The sequence below is a fragment of the Centruroides vittatus genome, unplaced genomic scaffold, assembly GCF_030686945.1.
Source record: "Centruroides vittatus isolate TY-2023 unplaced genomic scaffold, ASM3068694v2 contig_250, whole genome shotgun sequence".
NCBI lineage: Eukaryota > Metazoa > Arthropoda > Arachnida > Scorpiones > Buthidae > Centruroides > Centruroides vittatus.
In genome coordinates, this window is record NW_027121584.1 from 370,320 (window position 1) to 394,771 (window position 24,452).

General features: G+C 26.8%; 1 protein-coding gene across 1 annotated transcript in view; it reads right to left on the minus strand.

Annotated features, from left to right (window-relative positions):
• Hel89B (histone acetyltransferase 1) overlaps positions 1-24,452 on the minus strand; it is a 123,653-nt gene that overhangs the window by 19,629 nt on the left and 79,572 nt on the right. The window contains exons 20-30 of the mRNA XM_067265837.1: positions 23,077-23,170; positions 22,510-22,586; positions 18,860-18,977; positions 16,272-16,487; positions 10,331-10,435; positions 5,830-5,983; positions 5,425-5,531; positions 4,435-4,636; positions 3,952-4,100; positions 3,567-3,719; positions 1,645-1,782 (exon numbers count right to left, since the gene is read on the minus strand). Coding sequence (XP_067121938.1) covers positions 1,645-1,782; positions 3,567-3,719; positions 3,952-4,100; positions 4,435-4,636; positions 5,425-5,531; positions 5,830-5,983; positions 10,331-10,435; positions 16,272-16,487; positions 18,860-18,977; positions 22,510-22,586; positions 23,077-23,170 — 1,513 coding nt within the window. The remainder of the gene's footprint in view (positions 1-1,644; positions 1,783-3,566; positions 3,720-3,951; positions 4,101-4,434; positions 4,637-5,424; positions 5,532-5,829; positions 5,984-10,330; positions 10,436-16,271; positions 16,488-18,859; positions 18,978-22,509; positions 22,587-23,076; positions 23,171-24,452) is intronic.

Consider the following 24,452-nt stretch of genomic DNA (forward strand, 5'->3'; position numbering starts at 1 on the left):
TATATTAAATTGTTATGTGATCTTATGTATATTTTTTAATTTTTGGGGATAGATATCAATTGTTCTTTGAAACTTTTCTATTTATTTGTAAAAACATGATTGAAATATAATGTATTATGGACTTCTGTTAACAAATTAAATAATTAACAATTATCACATTTACTCAAATAACCTGCATCCTTGAGTAATCCACATGCCCCATTTTTTAAGGTTCTACTTTAAAAAAAAAAAAAAAAGAAAAAAACAATTTATTACATATTTAAGAAAGTTTACTAATTTATGATTGTAACACAATGGTTAGATTCACTCTTGCTGTTTTGTAGCATTCAATATGGCAGTTCTCAATTAACAAGTCAATGTGGTATTAAAAGATAAAAATACTGAGAAAAAAAATAAGTTATTTGTACATCAGATAAAGATAAATTATCTGAAATTTGCAATAATGTACTTTACAATAAATTAATTTACTAATTAAATGAAAGTAAAACCTCCTTACATTGTTTAATTTGAATCAAAGGTGGAAAACAGATAAAAGACCAATAACTTAAATTAAGAGGTAATATACAGGGTATAAATATTATATACTGTCAGTCTCAGTTCTACATTTAACTTGCTTTATTTACCCTCATTTTTACAGAATTAGACACACCAAAATGTTTAATAATATTGCTCATATTCATTATCTACTACATTTATCACTAGTAAAATAAGCAAAATACATACTAACTGGTAACTGAAAGCACCATACACTTCATGCACTATGTTGCCAAATTTATTTTGAATAAACTGCACATCCAAACTTTTTGTTATAATTTTTTGGAGAAAAAGTGTGCAGATTATTCAAGTAAATACAATTTCATAATAAAAAACAACTTTTTAGTGGTTTATTATTATTATTATCATTATCTTAAAACAACAATATTAGTTTCTTCTTTCCTTTTTTTCATTAACAATTCAAGTATCAATAAATATTATGACAATAATGCCAATATGTTTGTATATTTAAGAAAAATACAAACACTCATCAAACCCAATAATATTAATCCAATACATCATCAACTGCCGTAAATAATTGGACCGGATGGTAAGCAGGAGTTGCGGGTTCGAGTCCCACTTCGGGCCAATTCTTTTCTTCCAGTTTAATCTAAATTTATTTAATTATTATAATTATTAATTTTAATAAGAGATGGTGCCTAACGCCTACCTCGAGTGCCAAATTTATTGAAAATCTTTAATCATTTATAGCCCAATTATTTATGGCAGTTGATGATGTATTAGATTAAGAAAAATAAACAATCTAGCAATATAGTAAATCATTAAAAAATCTTTGAACTATAAAAGGACCTTCACAACATTATAAAATCCCAAACAACAAGTTAAATAATTATTTATATAAAAATGCAAGGTTTTAGCATTTTGTATTGTCCTTTATCAGTTTCTAATAAAATAATGACCATGCTAAAATTATTTAAGCAATAAATGATGATATTAAACTTCTGAATGAAGTTAAATTTAGTTTTTTATTTTTATTTTTATTTGTAGTCAGAAAAATTATAATCGTAGTCTTAAAGATATGAAAGACAAAGTAGCATAACATGCTTTACCCCAAAAATAATGTTTTTCTAACAAAATTTATAAACTTACTTTGTACCGCTTTTCTTGTAAGTAATGATCACCAGCTAAAATGCAAAGAGATTGCAAAGTTTTTCCTAATCCCATATCATCACATAGGATTCCATGCAACTTATATTTATTCAAGAAAGCAAGCCAATTCACTCCATCCTAAGTAATATTTAAATTTAGAAAATTAAATTATATAATAAAAATGTAAATAATTTATTTATAAATATATATCATTCATACAAATAAAATATGCATCTATACCTAACATTTCTATTATCATCAATATAGTGGAACCCCGGTTAACGAATGCCCTGGTTAATGACCAAATTGGTTAACGAACTTTTATTTTCCAAAAAGTTTGTCTTGGATAACAGACAAAATTCAGATAATGAATATAACAGTTTTTTGTGTCAAATTTTAGTTGCCGTTAGGCATGTGCGAGTTAAGCATTGCTTTTCTGAGCGTTTGCGTTAAACTTCTTTTTTTGGTTTCATGATTTATATATTTAATCAATATGGCCTCCAAGAAAGAGAAAAATGATCATGGCAATAGAAAATAACAATGCCCTATTTCATTTGAGAAAAATTTTGATTAAGAGAGTAAGACAATCAACTTTAGATCAATTTCTTGTTCCTTACCAAAAGAGATGTTGACTCAAAGAATCTCCCGATGAAGTGCTACCAGTTATTTTTTTGGAGGGGATTTCCCTTCTAAGCATTAAGCTCCGTATATCTCCACTCCTCTGCCACCAACCACAACAAACGAAGCTATGTACAGTGCTATTTTATTAAATAAAGTTTACATGTTTGTTGCTGTAATGATAGACACTATGTTTTCTTACATTTTCATCGAAGAAAACCTACTATATTTTGCAAATAAAGTCACAAAAATTTACTAAAATTTCAGCTACAATGGATAAACTGTATTTGCATTCATTTCTATGGGAAAATTGCTTCAGTTAACGGAGTTGAGTAACGGATTAAGTTCGTTAACCGGGGTTCCGCTATATATTATTCTGTTAAGTCATATTACCTATAAACATTTTATTAATTATATTCTGTTAAATGATATCCTTCAATACAGATTTATTACAGTGAGCAATTCAAGTTCTTCATTCTTATGTTTATGTGTACAGTATACTGGATAATTTTATAAAACATATTTTAATAAAAATTCAGGTATGTATATTTGTATAAAAATTTTACAAATATTTAAAAGTTGCAATAAAATTAAATGACAATACAAAAGTGATATAAATTTTAGTTCTTTAATGTTTATAGAAATACCAGCAAGCTATTTTTTCACTTATATTGTGTTTCAATTGCTGAATTTCAATTATAACATTTATACTGGTAATACTTTATTAGTTTCTCTGTTTTTGTTTTAATTAACAATAATTTAAAGTAAATAAATTTATTTTAAAAAGTCCTTTATAAAAAATATTAAATTTTTTCCAGAAACCATTATTATTAATACTTGTTACAAATTTTAGTTTTAATTTTTAAATTTTATTATTTTTAATTATGAATAGTTTTGAACAATCTATATAAAGCAACTTCTATAAATATTTATGAAATTGAATTTTTCATCACAAAACAATGGATTTATAAAAATTACAGTTCATAAATGGATACAATTAAAGTATTTGTATTGATCATATTTAATATTTGTGTTTATCAGTATTGTATAATATACTAATAAGCAAAATAATATAAATATTTTATGATATTTATATTAGCATTCTTTGATTTAAAATAAAGTAGTATCAAACTGCTAATATTCTTTTCTATTTATTAAATATAATGCTTATTACCATGCATCATATCGTATATCAAATTAAAATCATTTGAAAAAAAAAAGTGTTCATAATTTGATTTATAATTCATAATTCAAGCTTACTCTAATAACAATATACTGACATAAATATAAAATCAATAACTAACTTGTTGATATGATCTTAATTCTGCATTTATTCGCACAGGAACTTTGAAATTTTCAAGTTTTTTTGAATCCATTAACTGTTCCAAAAAACGTCGTTCTTCTGCCTTTCTCTGTATTAATTCAGGACTAAGATCTGGTGGATCTTTCATTCCTCCCTGAAATAGAAATTACAGACATATGAATTATGCTGTCTATATTTAATAACAAAAAAAGTAATAATTTTTTGCAATGTAATTAAATAAAAATAATATTTAGAATTTATATTTAAATAACATAAAAATTTTAATTTAATTTAAAGATAGAAAAAACAAAAGATCAGAAAAAGTTATAAATATACTGTATTTTTATTATATTAAAATTATTTAAAATAATGTTTAAAATTCTTACTTCAAGTGGCATCAATCTAATAAGTGAAGCAAAACAATGTGTTGCCGTTAATCGAACACTTTCATTTTGGTCACTCATGCGTCCAAGCATGGGGACAACAAGTAGAACTATATATGGAACAATGTCTAAATTCATTTTATTAATAATACCTTAAAGTGGTTAAGGTTATAATTCAATACATAAAACAGTTAATTTTAAACATTAAGCTATATTAAAACTTATATTACTTAAATTAAAAGTTAAAGAATTTGTCAAATACAGTCTGATGTTTATATATTTGAAATTTTAAGTGACTCTTTTAATAGTCTAATAACCTTTAATATAACTTTTTATTTATTTGTAGCCTTTAACAGACTTTATAAAGCTATGTACAAATAAGAATAATACTTATTCATACATACTTAATTTTTTAAAAAGTTAACAAAATATATACAACATTAAATTTTCTATTATTATTAAAAATTCAATAAATTATAAGGATACAATATAAAGTTTCTACTGCCCCTTGTCTTGATATATCATTATCTGTTGCCCCAAGTTTTCCTAGAATTTTATTAAAAACTATTTGCAATGTTTCTAAAGTAATCACTTTACTTAGCATTCCTAGACATCTTGCTACCATATGTCTAACAGCACTATAAGGGATATCTAAACAGCAGCATAAATGTGGTAATATTGATTCCAGCTAAAAAAGAAAGTTGTTGCTTTATTTTTTATATTCAATATTCAAGTTAGTGTTTTATTTTAATTATATATGGATTGTTATTATTAAAAATAACTAAGGCTAGAACATCTAGGCATAAAAAACTCAAATAGTTTTTTTTATAACTATTTATATATGATTTTTCATGCTTAGATGCCCTAACTCTACCAATAACATATTTATATTTTAATTAATAGAGAGTATCTAATTTTATTAAGAATGTAAAACAAAAAGCTCTGAATTCTATATTTTAACAATTTTCACACAATCACTACTTATAACACTAATACAGTATTGTATAATACTACAGTAGAGCATCGTTTATCCAAAAGCCGGTTAACCGAAAGCTTTCCAGTTGGACTGTGTCGTGCTGAATCAAACGTTTTTGATACTAGATTAACTTCTAAAGTATAATTTTTTTGTTTTTATATTTTTCAATATATTTATTTTGTTTGTACAAAATAAAGAAATAATTTTTAATGATACAATAGCCTCTATTATTATTATAAAAATTTTCGGTAAGCTTAAAATCGACGAAAATTCAACACAAAGCGACACGCAATGGAGAAAAATTTCAACATCGGATAGGTTAATATATTTTTGTACATAATCGGTTATCCGAACAACCCCAGTCCCTAATTGATTCGGATAAACGACGCTCTACTGTATATTAGTATTGTACAATACCATACAACACATATATGAAAATAAAATATATGCTCCTACATCTACAAGTATATATCATTAGGAATTTTAAATAAAAAGAATACCTCTGGATGAAGTGATTTATGGAAATATGGACCAATTATTTCTAACAGTTGCAAGCTGATGACTAGGTCTTGAGCAAGAGGATCTTTGTCAGTAAATGTAGAACCATCTTAAAATATAATAATAATAATTTTTGTTAATGTATTAACACAATACTTAATTTTCAAGACAAAATACTTATAATTAAATATAATAATTTAAATTTCTGGCTTATTAACAAAATATTCTTTAAGATATATGAAAATTAAAACACATTTCTCAAAAATAAGTCAGTGAAAACTGAGCAGTTTAATTATATTTTGGTTTTAGTTATTTTAAACATTAATATAATTTTTTTTTTTAAATTATTATTATAAATACTACTACTAAAAAATTTTAACATATTAATAATATATTGATAATTTTACCAAAACTTTCAACATCAATAATTTGCTTTAAAGAAGAAAATATTGTTTCCCAGAGACTTGGCAATTTCTGAGGTAATTCATCAGCAAAGTATGTTGCTGCTTCAGTTATTGCAAATGTTGCACCTCTCCTTTGAAGTTCATTTTGATTTGGTTTCTTTAAAAATAATTAAATTATATTTAATAAAAACTTTATCTAATAACACACTGATTTTTTTTAAATATAAATAAATTTTATTTTACAGTATAAATGAAAATTAACCAATATTTTAATATGTATGAACTTTAATTTGCACTGATTGAAAATAAAATATTTTGAAGCCATAAAGAATTATATTGCAAAAGAGATAAATTTATATTAACTAACAGTAATAAGGAATATACTTTAAAATTATTTTCTTATGATAAAATTAATTACTTAATATAGTAAAATATAGAAGCTAAAAGATATACATAAATCATTTGAATATTATGTAAGAAAAAAAATGACATCAGTCAAAAGTACAAAAAGTACAGTACATAATATTCAAATATTATGTACATAATTTTTTAAGCACATGGACATTTTTAAAGAACAGTAGAGTAGTTTACAATAAAAGATTGATGATGTTAGTTTCAAGTGCTCATTTTAATGGTATTTTTCAAAAGAACCATTTTGTAAATTTTAAAATAATTTTTATGCCTTTGAATATAAGTCAAATCTTGTTAATATGTTACCAGTTTATGCAAAGTTTACATTAATACAAAGTACTGTACATTTACAATGGACAAGGAAGGATAGGCATTTCAATGTTAACTAGTTCTGTTAATATACAGCACCAATTTTTACTCAGGTTAAGAGGTATTTAATTTGGATACTTAGAACTCTCTCTCTCTCTCTCCTCTCCGATTCCTTTAGACCTTAACCGACTTCAACGGGTAATGGGAACCTCCTAGACGGAGGGACATCGGAACCAAACATTAACGCACAAACGCTCATGCACTAATTCAAATTGTCGTGCCGATATGTACCATTTTAATCGTATCTTTATTTGTTCTGTACTCTAGAATAATTGTAATAATCTATGTGTTTATTAAATATGTTGTTTTGTATTCTATGCATGTCATCCTTGAATACACTTGACACCTTATCCTGACCTCACCAACCCTCCCACTCGCTTACAGCATAGCCCATCCTCTGACAAGGAAGCCAATAAGTGGGGTCAAGTTCGCCACTTAACCCCCTCGGTTCTCACAATACAAAACAAACATTTTAAACAAAAGGCACAATGGAACTTTTTATGGCATGAATCCATGATATATTACAACACAGGATGACTAGGGTTGTGTTGTGTTGTGGTTAAAAAATGTAAAAAGTGTGATTAGGGAGCTTGCGTGTGTATATTGTATGGGCACAAGACGGACGTGAAGAGGGCTTCCCAAATAAATAAGGCATAATGATTGGCACAACACCTGAAGAGGGTGGTTTGGTTCCACAAAGGATTGAAATTGGAATCTACAACTTTTTGGTCAGCTCTTTTTTTATCTTTTATTTATATAATTTATAATATAATTAATCTTTATGTTACAAAATTCTTGCACCATATCATAAGAACAAAATTGAAAAAACAAATAAAAACAGAAAAACATGATTTTTTTCAGATAGCAATTTGTTTTATTATAAGAAAAAATGTTTTTGGCCATTTTATGGCAGCTTCAGTTCAAATTGGACATTGTACAAACTCTATAGAAATAAACAGTTTAAATTTAATTAGATAAAAAAAATCATGCCTTTAAAAGATCCAGTAATGAATTTAGTAAAATAAAAACGTTTTTGATCAGTTTTATCAATCTTCATCAGTTACAATAGAATAGAACAGGGGTGGCCAACAAATCGATCGTGAAGCCATTTTGGTCAATCGCTTGCAATGTCTTGACTTAATGTGTTACACTTGTAACCGAATGCAACGTGTGAACATAACCTGCAAAGGCAACAGTATGCATGCAGTTATTACTCGACTCATAGAAAAACACAGCCATTTAGCTTGAATATTTGGTACTGTCATACGTCAACTGAGAAAAATATCCCAGTATCACCAAATGTAGCAAATATATTTATTCTTATTTTGGATCTACATACCTGTGTGAATCAGCATTTTCATACTTAAAGTTAACAAAGACTAAACAACATTCTGTCCTGACTGATTACCATACTGAAGACTCATTATTACCATCTTTGTCAGGATATGCACCTAATTATGATTCCTTGCTTAGAGACATGCAAATTCAGTCCTTCTATTAATATTAAGGTAATAAAATAAATTCTAAATCTGTCTTTATCTGTAGCTAATTTGAATTAATAAATATTGTTAATAATTACTCATGTTGTTTTAATTTCCCTGGACATGAGTTTATTGGCCCATTAAATAATTATGTTGTTATTTACGTAGGTAGATATACAGGGTGTTTCAGTACGAGGTGCACTCCTGCGAGCTATTGATAGATTAGCAAAAAATAAGTCTAAAAATGATAAATTTTCCTGGCCAAAAAAAAAATTGCGCAAGTGAAATCTTATAATCAAATTATCAGCCATACTGTTCATTTTTATAACAATTTTTTCATATTTACAAACAAATAGTACCACAACTTATACATTGCAATTGATAAAAAAATTAAATTATATTTTAAGTTACTAAAAATCTATCTTGCAAAAGAGTCAAATAATTGAATTTTTTAGGTACCACCTGTACAGAATGAACTCGTACTGCAAATATCAAAAGTTGGGTCTGGAAATTTATTTTCATTATGAGTCTATATCTTGAAAACTTAATAAGTGATTTAAAAAATAAAAAATAGTTTTAAACATATATTTTGCTTATCTACCCATAGCCTGCAGGAGTGCACCTCATACTGAAACACAATGTGTAAACATAGTATGCATTTCACACTTTTCCCTGCCCACTTAGACTATGCCTATGACAATAAGTTGATCGCAACATATTTTTAAGATAAAAAGTAGATCTTATGTACACAAAAGTTGGCCACCCCCGGAATAGACCACTAATACAAAAATTTAAAATTTTAAAAACAATTTTATTAAATTCATTACTAGATCTTTTAAAGGCATGATTTTTTAAACTATTTTTTATCCAGTTTGTGCAAAATATATAGTTTAAATTTAATGGAATACATAATGATAAATATTGAAATTATTATTTAAAAGTAAGCTACATAACTTAATTACAAAAACAAATGAATAAAATTAACATAATTAAAGCTTTACATTAAATGTTTATCACATTTAAAAATCTTCAATGTCTTTATAATTCTTAAGCAATGAGGTGTGAAAATGGTCAAAATAGTAATAAACAACAATGAGCATTTAGATTTAAATGTGATGACTTAAAGCAGAGCTGTCCAACGTGCAGCCCACAACTGTAATAAATGTGGCCCAACATAAAATCATAAGTTTCCTTAAAACATTGAAATTTTTATGTACTTATTTTTTAACTTTTTGAAATTTGTGCAGCATACATTTTATTAAAAAAATTGTCACAAGATGCCATTAGTATATCCTTACAAAAAGTCTTTAAAAATATACATTGAGTGTGTTCTCTAGTAAAGCGGCTTAAAGCCTCTTTGTTAAAAGTCAGTTAAGCTATTTCCACTTTAAGCTAGTAGCTGTAGTGATATTGCAGCTGAAGATATTGAAGTTCACACTTCTGAAGATAGAAGTTAAGATGGTTGCCACTGTAGATTATATGCATATTATGCACTGTACCTAAAATGAAAAGATTTGGCTACTTTGCACCCAATTAGCCCATTTTGCTGCATAAAAATTTATTTGATGACTTGGCTAGTTTTTTGGCTACAAAAATTTGATGTGGCTACATTTTTTGGCTACATAAATTATTTTCTTGTTTGTTTTGGCCTAGAATGGCAAGTCTACCTACTCATGTCATCACACACAAATACAAATAGTCATACAAATAGTTTTATAGTTAGTGTGTGGCCAAGACAATTTTTTTCTTCAAATATGAACCAAGGAAGCTAAAAGGTTGGACACCCTTGACTAAAAGGATTGTGAAGACAGTGTTCATTGCACAAAAATCTTTATTGAAAAATTTTAATTTTGTTACTTTTATTCATGTTTTGTAATTATCTTTTATTCAAATTAAATTTAAATAATATTTATATATATCTTAATTTAAACTGTTGTTCATTTCTATAGCAACTGGATTAATATTCCAAATGAAAGGGCTTAGAGAAGCCAAAAATATTTTTTCATATAATAAAACATTTGACTACATAAAAAAAAGATGGGTTGCTATTTTTAAAATATCACATTATTTTTTACCCAACATTGATTTTTTCATATTTATAATTATATTTAATAAACAGTTAATTATTTAAAATAATTGGATAATACTAAATATTAATCATACTTAGTAAAATTATTCAAAGCAATAAAATAATATCATGAAAAGCATGTAATGATTAATGTGTATCATATAATTATACTCACATCATCATCCAAATTTAAAGGATCATCATAACTGCAATCAGGATTTGCTGTATTCTTCTTATTTGAAATAGAGTTGGATCTTCTTACTATTAATTTTTCTGCAGACTAAAAATTAAAAAAAAAACTATTTTAAATAACTATATATGTATAAATTACATATAACAACATACCAAAGCACAATGTATTGATACTAAGCCAAACAATTGCCACAATTAATCAGGCTATTATTAGAAACTATAACTAATAATTAGAAACTAAGTAATTTGGTACTAGAAAAAAATGTTATGCACCATTTCTTAGTTAGATAGATAAAAGCTGAGATCAGATATGGAAAGATTAGGAGCAAGAGGACCCAATTAACTATATACAAACTTCCAATGCAAACCGGAAGTCGCATTATTTCAATTAAAAAATTTTCCCCTGAAAAATGTTAGACAGATAATCAGCACAACTCTGTTGTTAAAGGTAAAGTATGATGTACAGGGGCAAGCCATCACTAATTTGAGGTGGAGAGCATATATTTTAAATTAAATAAATTAAAAATATGATTAAAAATCACAGTCCAGCATTGTGATAATGTCATAATAAATAATTGCTTGTTCAAATTATGGTTTCAAATACATGTTTAATTTTTCTTTCATACATTATTACAGTAGACCCCCCTATAACACGGGTTCATATAACACGCTAAAAAGACTCGTATAACACAGTAAAACATCATCACCGACTCGTGTTGTGACAGGATTCGTTGAATCTGGACCAATATTAGATATTGTACAAACCGTTGAGTTTAAACGAGCACTGGACCTACTAAAAACATTTATTATTCAACGGCCATAAAAATTATATTTTTATTAATGATGTCTCCAAAGTTAAGTTATTTTTCTGCGAAAAATTTGCTGATCAGGAAACACGTGTCCGCTGTTCGATGAGCCCCTCCGCAACGAAAATAAGCTTAAGTAATGGTGTCGTCAAACAGTGCTCACTTGGTAAGTAATCCTACAATTTTTTGTTTATAGTATAGTTTATATGGATTATTCCCAAAAAATTATACATGATTCGGAAATGTTGAGTCAAATTAGTCTAGAATCAATTAATTTTATGGAAGAAAACTTTTCAAATAGCCGTAGCCCCTAAACTGCCCATGTGCCAAGCTGTGATTGGCTCATGTATTTAAGTGACTCATACAACACGGATTCATATAACACAGAATGTATTTAAGTGACTCGTACAACATGGATTCATATAACACAGAATGTATCTATCGTGTTATAGGGGGGTCTATTGTATTTATTAACTAATTAAATAATTATTACATTTATTTACCACAAGACAGTGTTATCTACCTCTAATTCCAAATTAAAAAAAAAAAACACATCATAATCTACGAAACTAAGAATGATTTAGCTCACATGGTGGCAAGTGAAACTGGAAATCATACTTTCTTGAGTTTCCTACAGTTTCAAAAAAGCTTTTTTCCCTGACATATTATGAGATTGTACTACAACCAATTAAACTATTGAATAATGATCATGTCTGTGTAGTAGTTTAAATAATGTTTTACATTTAAATAATATAAACTTTAGTTATAATTAATTTTTTCTTCCTTTTTTTTTTGAGTTTATATTTACAAATATCTGAGAACCAATCAGCATAAACTGATTGCTTTCTTAGTGAGTTTTACAAATTGCATTCAAATCATATCTAATTGATTTAAAAATTGTACTGAAAGGGTTTAACATATATTCCAAAAAGTGTGCTTGAAATTTTATGACTATTAAAAATGAAACTTTGTGTTTTGTTTTCACTTATCTTATGTTTTTTTATAAAATATTTTTAATTTTAAGTAAGCTTTGTAACATGATCACATGATCTTATAGTAAGTTTTCATGGCAGACAACTTGGACATTTTTGAATAGAAATGATTGTTTGAATAACAATGTATAGTTAATTTATTTGTGCAAACTAGTTGTTTACTTATAGTGGATACAAATGACTAAATTTTAGTCTTTTTATTACTATTAAAAATCAATATAATTCCACAAATTAAATATTTTTTTAAAAAATACCTGCATAAATGCAAAAGACTTTTTATTGACTTGTAGGATCATCCATAAATTACAAAATGCTATATTATACTTTTCAACTATTGAATACTATATATATTTCATTTTGGCTTTATTTCAAAAAGAAAATTCTGAAAAGTTGATGACAATTATTTTTATAAAAAAAATAAATTTTTTGTTATCAGTTTTATGATTGTAATATGTATTGAAAAATATTTTTAAAAATATATGTTTTTACAAAAAAAGTTGAATAATTAAATACATTTTTCAACAGATCAATTTTTATTTCCTGCCAATAGAATTATTAATATATAATTATTAACAGATTTCAAATATTGGCTCAGAAATCAGAATTGTCAGGCTCATCTGATCAACAGGTTGTTATATATAGTTCCATGGTCTGTCAAGGACTGTGTCAGTACTTACAGGAGCTTTGAACCTGAACAGTTCAGGACACCGGTGAAGGACCGTGTCTTGTAGACAATACGAAGTATGTTCAAAAAATAACCAAACTTTATTTTTTTAATTTTTATTCTTTAAGTTACAGATTATTGGTACTTGTCCCATTCAAAGTACTCCCCTCCCCTATTCACACACTTATCCCAGTGGTGTTTCCACTTTGCAAAACAGTCCTGGTAAGCTTGTTTCGGACTGTCCTTCAATGCTTGTGGTGAATTTGTTTTAATGCCATCAATTGTGTCAAAAAGGTGTCCTTTCAGCACCAATTTTAATTTTGGAAACAAGAAAAAAGTTGCAAGGAGCCAGGTAGGGAGGCTAGTCATTTGTTTTTTGGGACAAAACAGACAAATTGACAAGGCTGAGTGAGCAGATGTGTTGTCATAGGGAAGGAACCATGAATTGTCTTGCCACAACTCTGGTCTCTTTTTGTAAATTTTTTCATGCAATTGTTTCAAATACCTGCTTAGTACTGACGGTTGACTGTTTGACCTTGAGGCAAAAATTTAAAGTGCACAACTCTAATTTTCTGTACATGACTGTCATCAGATGAGGTCAAAGGCTTTCCTAGTCAATGGTCATCATCATCTAATTGATGATCACTTTTGAATCAGGTAAACTATTGGTAACATTGCATACAACCTACAGCGTTGCTCTCCATAAGCTTGATTCAAAAGTTGAAATGTTTCCGTAAAAGTTTTCCCCAGTTTTATGCAAAACTTCATGTTGCATCATTGCTCCCATAAATAGCACATTGCAAAAATTGCCACAAACACTGAACACCATTCACTCAAAAAACAATAATGTGGGAATGAAATGAGATATCAACAATCTGAAAAAAGCAGCTTACTTGGTAGGCTATCACGAATATAGAATTGTCAACTTCACAACACTAGGACACTGCTTTTGCCCAATTCAAAAAGTTCAGTTATTTTTTGAACAGATCTCTTAATGCATACCTATATTTACTGCTTTAATTACTACACAACACCATGATTGTATGTGCGTTAATTCATAGCATGTATTGTTTATCACCAGTTTGTTTTGCCAAAGTAATAAAAATACCAAGTGATGAAATTTGCACTGTATAACAGAAATCCTTGAGCACCCATAAAACTGTCATCCATGCTTGGAGTCAAAGAGTGTGGTTAAAATTTTGCTTTAACACAATATAAATTTCTAAGTTTTCTTAACTTTAAGAAACAATCCCTGACATTTCCAGCAAGCAAAATTCTACAACTTTCAAGGTCACTTGCCATCCTGGCTTATATTCCCATAATACTTAAATTTGAAGCCTTATTTAAGCTTGATATTTAAATTAAAAAACATCACTAAAAAATCTAATGATATTTATTTGGTTGAAATATTAATCACCTTTTTATATTTATGAACTCGAATTTCTAAGGTCTTGTGCCGTTAAGAGGTAGAGAAGATAGGAATCATCCTCCATCTCCTACCCTCGGTTAACCTCACACAAATATGTAACCAATTCAAACACTGTTATTCTCTAAATAACTCAGATGCATTTGGGAAATATTGTAATTTCCAAAATATGTCTGGGTAAAATAAAGTTGTTGATTGGATAGTATTTTTAGAGTCTGTGGATGTGATCATTCCTAGAGAATAATGGTGTTCAAACCTATTACATATTGACAAAAGAAAATGTTTGAATAGAAAAATTTTAAACTCAAATTTCAAGGAATCTAATTCACTATTCAACTCAAAATTTATTCAAATCTTACTCTAAGAAGTCTTGTTTTTCTTTTGATTTAACATTTTCAGAACTTACATCTTAAGATAAAATTTAAATACAAAAAACTATAAAACCAAAAGAAAAGACTTCTTAAAGTGAGACTGAGTATATTTTAACTATTTAAAGTTTTTTATCCACTTTTATAATGACTTAAAAGAGGTTTTATGGATGAATTAAACCCTTTTATGTGGTTATAAAAGTGACTGATTATATCTGGCAAATATTGTTAATTTTAGCTCCATATTAAAGATTTTCATGTTTATCAAATACAAGAAATTAAAGTAATGGCTGAAATTAATAATTACATAAAATCTATTGAAAAGCTAGTATTTTATGTAATTAAACATTTTTTTTATGATAAAGTTTTCACCGATTTTACAATTATAAAATTTAACATAGTGAAAGCATGTTTTATAATAGGATTTTTAAATATAATAATTTTACAAATATTCAAATAATTTATAATTTTTCAATAACCTTCATTATAGTTTGTAAATATGAGGATTGGAATTTTAACAATGGCAACTCTGAAATTACAATCTGTACAAAAAACATACATGTTTCAGATTTTTACTGTAGTCACCAGCAGTGTGTAAGACCTGTTGCCAGCAATGTGGAAGTCACAGGATGCCATCGACAGAATCTGTTTGGTTGATTGCCTGAAGAATATCTGGAATATTTTTGAAGCATCTGTATAGTGGTTTCTTCATTTTAGGGTGATGGTAGATGGTAGGGTGGATGGTAGAGAACTTCCCAGCCTCAGCAACTGAACAATGTAGCCATACATTGTGCAATATGCACTTGAGCATTGTCATTCAAGATAATGGATGGGTTCTGCAGAAAGTATTTCCACTTTTCTCTCAATACTGCGCATTTATGATCTGGCCTGGGGTACGGTGTTCACTTTTTCTTCACTTGCATGGGGACATGGACAAGGTTTATGTTTCTCATTTTCATGTCCCTCATTGAAGGTTTTTACCCATCTTGCTATTGTTCTATATGGTAATGCATATTTCCTCACAAGTCTCTAAGACTCCTTGGCAATGCTGTCATGCAGTATGAACTCTGGCAGTTTTATTCTTTATCCTACTTCACTGTTCCAATTCTGAGAACATGATAAGATCAGGCAATAGCAACAGGCCTTGCTCTTCTTGTCACTGAACAGGTGCATGAAGATGGATGGTGAAATCCATTTGCTCTGAGATAAGGTAGATATGTAACCAACATTTAGTGCATTTAGAAACCCAATACTGGTTGCACTGTGTTGGGTTTCTATAGCACCGTTGCCACTATTAAATTTTCAACCCACATATGTAAAAAATTAGTATATTAATAAATATTATAAGAACTAGATAATCTTCAAGTCCAGCGACTAATTTATTTTGCACAAATGTTTCTAGCTTTTCTTTACTGGTCATCATCAGACATTTTAGAACAATGAAAAATTCCAAGCTAATAGAATCAAATTTAAGAACTTCAGAACAGAAACACAACTGAGATGCTTTCAAGTTCTTTAATTCAATTGCATTAGTTTGGAATTTTATATTGTTTGTGCTAAAATACCTGAGAATGGCCAGTAAAAACAGCCAAAAATATTTGTACAGAATACATTAGTTGCTGGACTCAAAGATTATTTTATTTTGTGTATTATATATATTAATCAAACCTTTTGCATATTTGTTAATGTTATAATCCCTGAGTATTTAGATGCAAAAGTTGAAACATGTTTTTCTTCTTTGTCTTTTTGAAGGTCTACTGATGGAGTGAAACTTGAATCAGCACATAAGAACCCTATAAGGTTCTTAATTATTTTAATATTAGGACTTGGATTTCTATTTACACATATATTTAGAAGCATCACTAAATGAGTAGCAGATGCTTTCTGAAAAAATTAAGTAAATAAATAAATAAACAAATAAATAAAAATAATAAATATATGAAATATTTAAAATGTAAAGTTAAAATTATAAAACAATGGTTCAACAAAACTCCTTATTAAATTTATATTACATTGAAATTAGTAATGCTGTTTAAAAATTATATATATTATTATTTTTCATTAAACTGCTCAAAATATGAAAATAAACTAAGCAAACCATTAAAGCATCAATTATCTCAGGTTGTATTTTGGCTTGTTAATTAAAAAGTGATCCATATAGTTATGTAACTCAGATTAATAGATCTGGAAGCAAAGATCAGACAGAAGCAAAGATCAGAGGTCCAAGTAATTTAACTGGTAAAATCTGCATGATAACAAGTTGCAGATTCAAGTTCTGCTCTGGACCGATCTTTCTTCCAAAATATTCTAAAAATTAAATTTAGAATTAAATTTAATAATTAGTATAAGTGCAAGATAATGACATAATTATCTATCTTTAGACAAAATTACTTAATATCATTAATGATTACATAGAAATAGAGCATGAGATAATCTGGCACTTTAATAATTTGATTACTAGTATATTCAAATTTAGTTGTTTATATACAAAAATAAACTAATGTAAAAGAATAAAAACTACTCTAATCATATAGATGATTTTTGTAGAGTCATACTAAAAATACTTGCCAAGAAGAATTTTAAATGAATTTGAATGGCAGAAAACCTAAATGATATGTTTGAATGAATGACAATACAAAAAATATTTATTTAACTGTTCTAATTATTATGTATTTAATCAATTTGTCAATGATTAATCTAATTATCCTCTATTTTTATTTTACTAGCTTAATAGTATTTATTTTAAGGGTTTTGAAATAAAGTGATAATTCTGAATGTTTACTTGTTTTTATTCAATATATTAATTTTTCTAATTAATGTTTTTTATTATACGATTATTGACATACTATACTGATAATTTTAAAAAATATCATTAACTATTTTGATATATCTTATATAATAAAAAATTAAATGTGTAATAGATTCAGAGCTTAAACAAATTGAATGCAAAATAAGACAGAAATAAAAGATGTGTTAATGAGTCAAATATCAAAATTTTCTCTTCCAGATTTTCTTAATACAAGAGGCTATTGCACATAATTCATAGAATAAGCCTATAAGTGCAGAATATGAAAATTCTGAGAAGTTATCAGACAATATGGGATAAGATCAAAAAATAAAATAAAATTTGAGTGATAGTATTCAAATATTACAATAGGAGACAATTTACTGTTTATTCTTATGGATCTCTAATCATAACTATAAGTCATAAGTTCCATACTCAACAGAAATTTATAAAAAAAATCTAATCAACAAATAAATTTTAAATAAAGCCAAATGATTGCCAGATTACATCAGGCTATATTGCTGCTACTATTAATAATTAAATGCTCAGTACTTAGTATTTAATTATTAATAGTAGCAGTAGTGTAGCCTGATCTATTCCAGCATTCATTTAGCTTTAATAAAACTATTGGGCTTACAAATGTTTATATTTGTATATATTTTTAAATATTAAATTCTATTCTATATTATATCAAACAAATAAAACAAAAAGGAAAATATTTTATCTACTAAAACTTTTCAACTTGAGATTCGCTAAATTAAATTCAAACTAATTTGACTATGGAATACTTAGTTAAATTTCCACTTTGATTCTTGAATAGTTCTAAATTTAAATTTAAGAATCATTGAGATATTGTGAAACAGTCATACATATATTATATATGCACTTAATAAATCCACATATAAAATATGAAATAAATTATAAATGTTATACTTTTTATAGTTTTGCATTTTATAAAAATAAAGGAAATATATTTACTATTGCAAATAGGTGGTGAAAATTAATAATCAGAAAATAATCTGAAAAATCAACAATAGCAGAAATCCTTGAGCACCCATAAAACAATCAGAAAATAAAATTCATACTTAATAATATATCATCTTAAGTAATAAAAAATTTAATTATTATTGTTTAAAAGTTTTTTTTTCTTAACATTCTGTCTAAATTTTTAAATTAGCATACCTTCTCATTTATTAATAATGTCAACAATAATTTATATTCAGAAGTAAAGATAATTTTTTATATTTTGCTCAATTTTGTCAAAGAATGAATTAAGAAATGTAAGAAAGGAAAAAATAAAATAGTTTCATTATTTTATAGATAGAAGAAATTAATAATGTAATATTGGTAATTATTTAAGTTGATTGTAAGCATACATTATGTAAAATTGTCAAATTAATGATAATTACTATAATTTAGAAAACAAGTTTCTAAATATGTGTATAAATACTTATAAAATAGTTTAACTTACTTGTAATTGTTCATTTGATTCCCGTTTAATAGAATCCATCAAGGGACGAATAACTGGATTAAGTTTTTCAGGAAGATAGTGCATTGTGATTAATGATCCAGCCAAACTAGCTTGTACACTGTAAATTTGGAAAAATAAATAGGTTTAACTTAGTGTAAAATTAAATATTATTGTGTAATCTAAAATAATTTTTTCATAGATAAAGTAAAATTTATATATAATATATATGAATTGTTCTTTATATATAATCATCATTTAATTCAGGATTTAAACATATGTTTATTTGTTTCATGTCTGGTGTAAATAACAAGCATGATTTTTTTATTATTTTATTGAATTATGCTTTTAAAAATAACAAACAAACAAAAAAAACCAAAAAAATTAAAGTCATTGAGTCAATAATCAGCCAAAGTCTAGAAGCTAAAATGTTTAACAACATTAAAAATTTTGAGAAATCTATCATTAATCTTTATACACTAAACACTTATTACTCTGGCATCCAATAATCTAGAATACGTCTGGTAACCCAAAACCCATTGAAAAGTAGCCTATAATATGAAATCATTGAATCTGGCCTGCTTAGTATTCTACAGATCATAATTTGTTTGGGAATGTGATACACTAAAGACCTCAAATTGAAATTAAGGTAAAGACAAGAGATATAATCATGCATGTTGCTACATGTTGGGAGATCAACTGTGGAATCAAGAGCAATGTGATAAAAAAAAAAAAAAAAAAAATTATTATTTGTATACAGTACCTTGTTTATGTCAACAGCACCTCAAACTCCTATGTGGTGTGATTCTGTTAAGTATACATAATTGTCATTGCACTGTACTGAACAAACATTGCTTTATATTACAGCAAACACACATTTTGTGTTCAGTGACATGCATGACTGATATATTTCTTTCCTACAAGCCAATGCAAGGATAGTGCACCTAAAAATTTTTTTATACCAGAACTGTATCGCTTTTATGAATCATATGCATAGAGTACATGCCTGAAAAAGAATTATTTTTTGCAAATGAATTATTGTGAATATTGATTTCGTGCAATAACATATTCATTAATGTTTTTTGCAAGTTTTTCAATCACTCTTAACGTAGTCATTCACTGTATCATCTTCATACTGATTAAAGTGCATGCATAAACAAATTGAAAGCATACAACAATATGTGCTAGTACAAAATGTACAATGCCTAAGATGTTCCAATCATATATAACTTATCAAATTGCAAAAACATCTGATGATTCAGCATTTTCAATAATCCAGCACCATTCTAAATCTAGTTGTCAGATTAGCATACTTTATTATATTATATAATATAGTAAAAGAACATATTCATTACAGTAAATTCTTTAACTTTTATCCAAATTCCAAAACAGTTATAACTAAAAAACTGTTTGTTATATAGTTATAATAATGATGGATGTTAATTTCTGAAAAAAGTATTCTTTACATAAACATTTTGAGTTTCATAAGTTGAGTGATCATTGCCTCAATGAGCTGATTAAGATATGAAACTGACTTTAAAAATGTTTATAAAATTATCAGTCATTTTGATAAGGTCTTTGGCAAAGCTGTTTTGAAAGATTTCCAAATATAATCTTTCTTGTCATTAACTATAAAATATTTAATAGATTTCTAAGAATTTTTGGTATTTATTATTCATTTATTTAAAACATGCTATTATCTAACACTTCTGCTGTAATTTGAAACAATTTTGTGACATTCAGACACTAGAAAGTTTTGGTAAATTCTCATGTGTAATTTTTTGGGATGTCATTTATTACTATAAATGTAAGAAACATTTTAGTAATTATATTTCATTGCTTGGTTTCTTACTTTCCCAGGACATACCATATTTTTGTGGAATGAGCAGCATGCTGATCCATCCAGGGGAGACCAGGAAATCAAATATTTGTAAAAATTAGCATGTCAGTTTAAGTGACGTTATACATCCATCTCTAGAGTGCACATCAAAAAATGAAAGAGTTATGTCAGGTAACAACAAACACGTTTTTATTCTAAAACTGTGAAACTGTCAGCATTACATCAAAAATTGCATTTGTACATTTAATTTCTTTATTTTGTTCTTTCTAATGACATAACAACTATACTTCTTACTGTAGACTGGATGAAACTTAATTCTTTCTTCCACGAAAAACCTTGACAATCCAGTGTTTTTATACAACTGCTAACGTTTTCAACCCCTTCGGGGTCTTCATCAGGCACAGCACAAAGGTAGTTTCAAATGCCCGTGAATGGAACCAAGAAACCAAAGCGAGTTCTATTCCAATTTTTGAAATCAAAGAAATTGGAAGATAAAAATGGAACATTATGCACGAGCTATTATCTATTATCTACGCCTGTGTACTATTTACGTTCGCCGCTCTTTAAATTTAAAACAAATTAATGCAATATTAAGTTATTTGTGGGTGTGGACTTCCCTCATAGCAAAATTTCCAGGCTTGCGATATGTTGATTGCATCCTTGTAGTTGATGCACGTGTTGTGCAAACCCGCTTTATATATCTCTAGGGTCTCCAGCGTTCTGAGTTGGTCCGTGTGTTGTGACATTCTGATTATACGGGCGTTTTGGAGGTCGGCAGTGATTCCCTGCTGTGTGGCATACGTTGCCAGTGTGGTAGATAGTTTATTGTTGGCAATGTCGTACCTGTGCTCTCGGAGTCGCTGATGGAGGGAGTGTTTGGTCGAACCCACGTAGACCAGACTTCTATTAAATCTGTCATCCCACAGGGGAACCTCATATACGCCCGGTGCGTGTTTCATGTCCAAATTGTCCTTCCCATTTCGCATTAATGACATAAATTACTAGTGGAATTCCAAAAGTGCTTTTTTTATGTTTATTTTATGGTAATTCAATTTAAAAATTCAAAAATAAGTATATTAAATTTATGAAACTTCCCCTAATCATGCGCTTTGTGTGAAATTTGAGAGGAAGGTGTTATTTTTATGGTCAGGGTGGATGGTCGGTGTAACCAACACTAACAACAACAATAACAACAAATCACTAATTGTTTTATTGTCTTGTAAAGAAAAACTCTCTTCCTAATTTTAAGTCAGTCAAATTACAATATTATATTGCATTCAAAAGAAGTTTTTTTAACATTTGTTTAACAATTAGTTTTGTTACATCTGATTAATTTATTTTTTAGTCAGAGTATAACCAGCACACCAGTAACTCTGTTTAAATGTGACATGCCAGTCATTCCACAACAATATAGTATTTAATTATAATGGTTTTTCACCATTTATATCCTCAGAAGATGACTCAATTTTGCATCATCACATAATTCCATAAAGATTGCTAGAAATGAAATAAATTTTTTATTCTTAATTTGAATATAACAGTAACATAGTTTACAAAAATCAGCATATTCGGTAAAACTGTTTCAATGGTGACAGAAAAAGTATTAAAGAAAATGAAAAAAATCTATAAAGTCTGATCATATTAACTTAGATACAGTGTTATTCTGTTTTAATAATTGGTTCTAAAATAAAATATTACTATTTTATACATTTTGAAACTTCTTTTACTACTTGAATATATCTAAAGTTTAAACTTTTTTTGCATTACTTTAAATCATACTTTAAATTCATGTAAAAATAAGAAATTATCTTACGTAGTACTTAAAGATGTTTGATCATAACTAGTTTGTGCAATGGATTTCTGCAGAACTTTTCTTTTTTCTTCTAAAAGCTATTAAAAAGATTATTTCAATATTTATTAACTTCATAATAATATTAAAATTTTTTATAATAAAAAATTATTATTAATTCTAATATTAATTACAAATAAAAAACTTCTAATATCTGTTTCAACCAGTATTTTTATACTTTGAAAAAATTTTTTTTTAAAATAAAGTACATTGTTATAAAAATATATTTATGACTAATATCTATTTCATATAATAGTGAACTAATTGTCATTTTAATAAAAACCAGATTAAAATTATCTGAACTAATTCTTTACAAAATCCACTTTATTTATTAATTTTATTTATAAACAAGTACTTTTCTTAGCCAACTTTTTTTATTTTTACTTAAAAATTCACTGGCCTGGCTCACCCAATAAAAAGAGTAACTGATTATTAATATTTAATCATTAAAATATACAATAAAATTTTATTTTAAAAATTTTATTGAGTTTTTATGAAAGAAAGACATTTTTAATTTTAAAATGTACATACATCTATAACTTTTGGCTTGAGCTTTGACTGAGATATTGCAGATTGATATGCTGTTGTAGTTAATAAAGAAGCCTGTTCTATAGTTAAGACATTTCTGAAATAAATGATAAAAATTAAAAAATAAATTTCCTTAAAATATGCATTTATTCTGTAGTATTAACTTGTACACATTCAAAACAAATGAATCAAGATATATTTCTAAAACATTTATAAGAAATTCTCTCTATTAAAATTCATGATTATTCACATTTAGACCAATTTCTTCTAATATAAAATTATTGTTTATTTTATACTAATACTATCAAGATTAAAATCTAACTATAAAAAATTAATTGTTTGATGCTTGAAGAATAGAATTATAAATGAGGGCCTATAATCAATTAAAAAATGAATTAATAATAGATCTATTTATACTATTTCAGCTATTGAGATAAGATTTTGAGCATTACACATTTAAACATTTTGACCTAGAATTTTAAATTAAATTTTTTTATTTGCATATTGTCTTTATATTGAATGATTTGAAGACAATCCATTAACTCTTCTAGTGTGCAATTTTTTCTAAAATCTTTTATTTTATGCTAAATCATCTTTCTTTCTACTCTTCTATCTTTAGTACTATGTATATTATCAACTAGTTTTTTTAATGGAATAGACCAAAATACCCAAATAGCCTTTAAATTGCAGTCCAATTTATTTACATACCAAAATGTTTTTTGTCAAATTAACTGACCTTCATCAGGATTGAACAAAATTTTTGCCAAACGGAAAAGAAAACGGACTTGCACAATCGAATCTGCAAAGGTTTTTAGGATTTAAAAACATTCTAGACCTTTTCCGTTTGGCAAAAATTTTGTTTGATCCTGATGAAGATCAGTTAATTTGACCGAAAACCTTTGGTACGTAAATAAATTGGACTGCATTTTAAAGGCTATTTGGGTATTTTGGTTTATTAATGGAATAAATATGTGCAAAAAGAAATTTAAATACAAATTTGTAAATATATTTTTCATTTTATATTATATGTAATTTAATAATTTTAGAAGATATAATACTGAATCATTGAGATTTTCTAATTTAAGAAAAAAGCTTTTTAACTTACTACATAATATTTAAATGTGATTATTCTGAAAAACAGTTATATCAGTGAAAAAGATTGAGGTCACAGTTAAACTGTAATTTATTTAAAAACTATAAATATAGTCAAAATCTATACACATTAATAAAATAAATATTTTTTTATTTTTATTAATAGTACATTTTAGATAACTAAGTTTAATAATTTAAATATGTCAAAAATCTTAATTCATAACAACAAAAGCAGTCACTTTGACAGAATTATTGGATGTAAATTATATTCACAAAATTCTTATTAA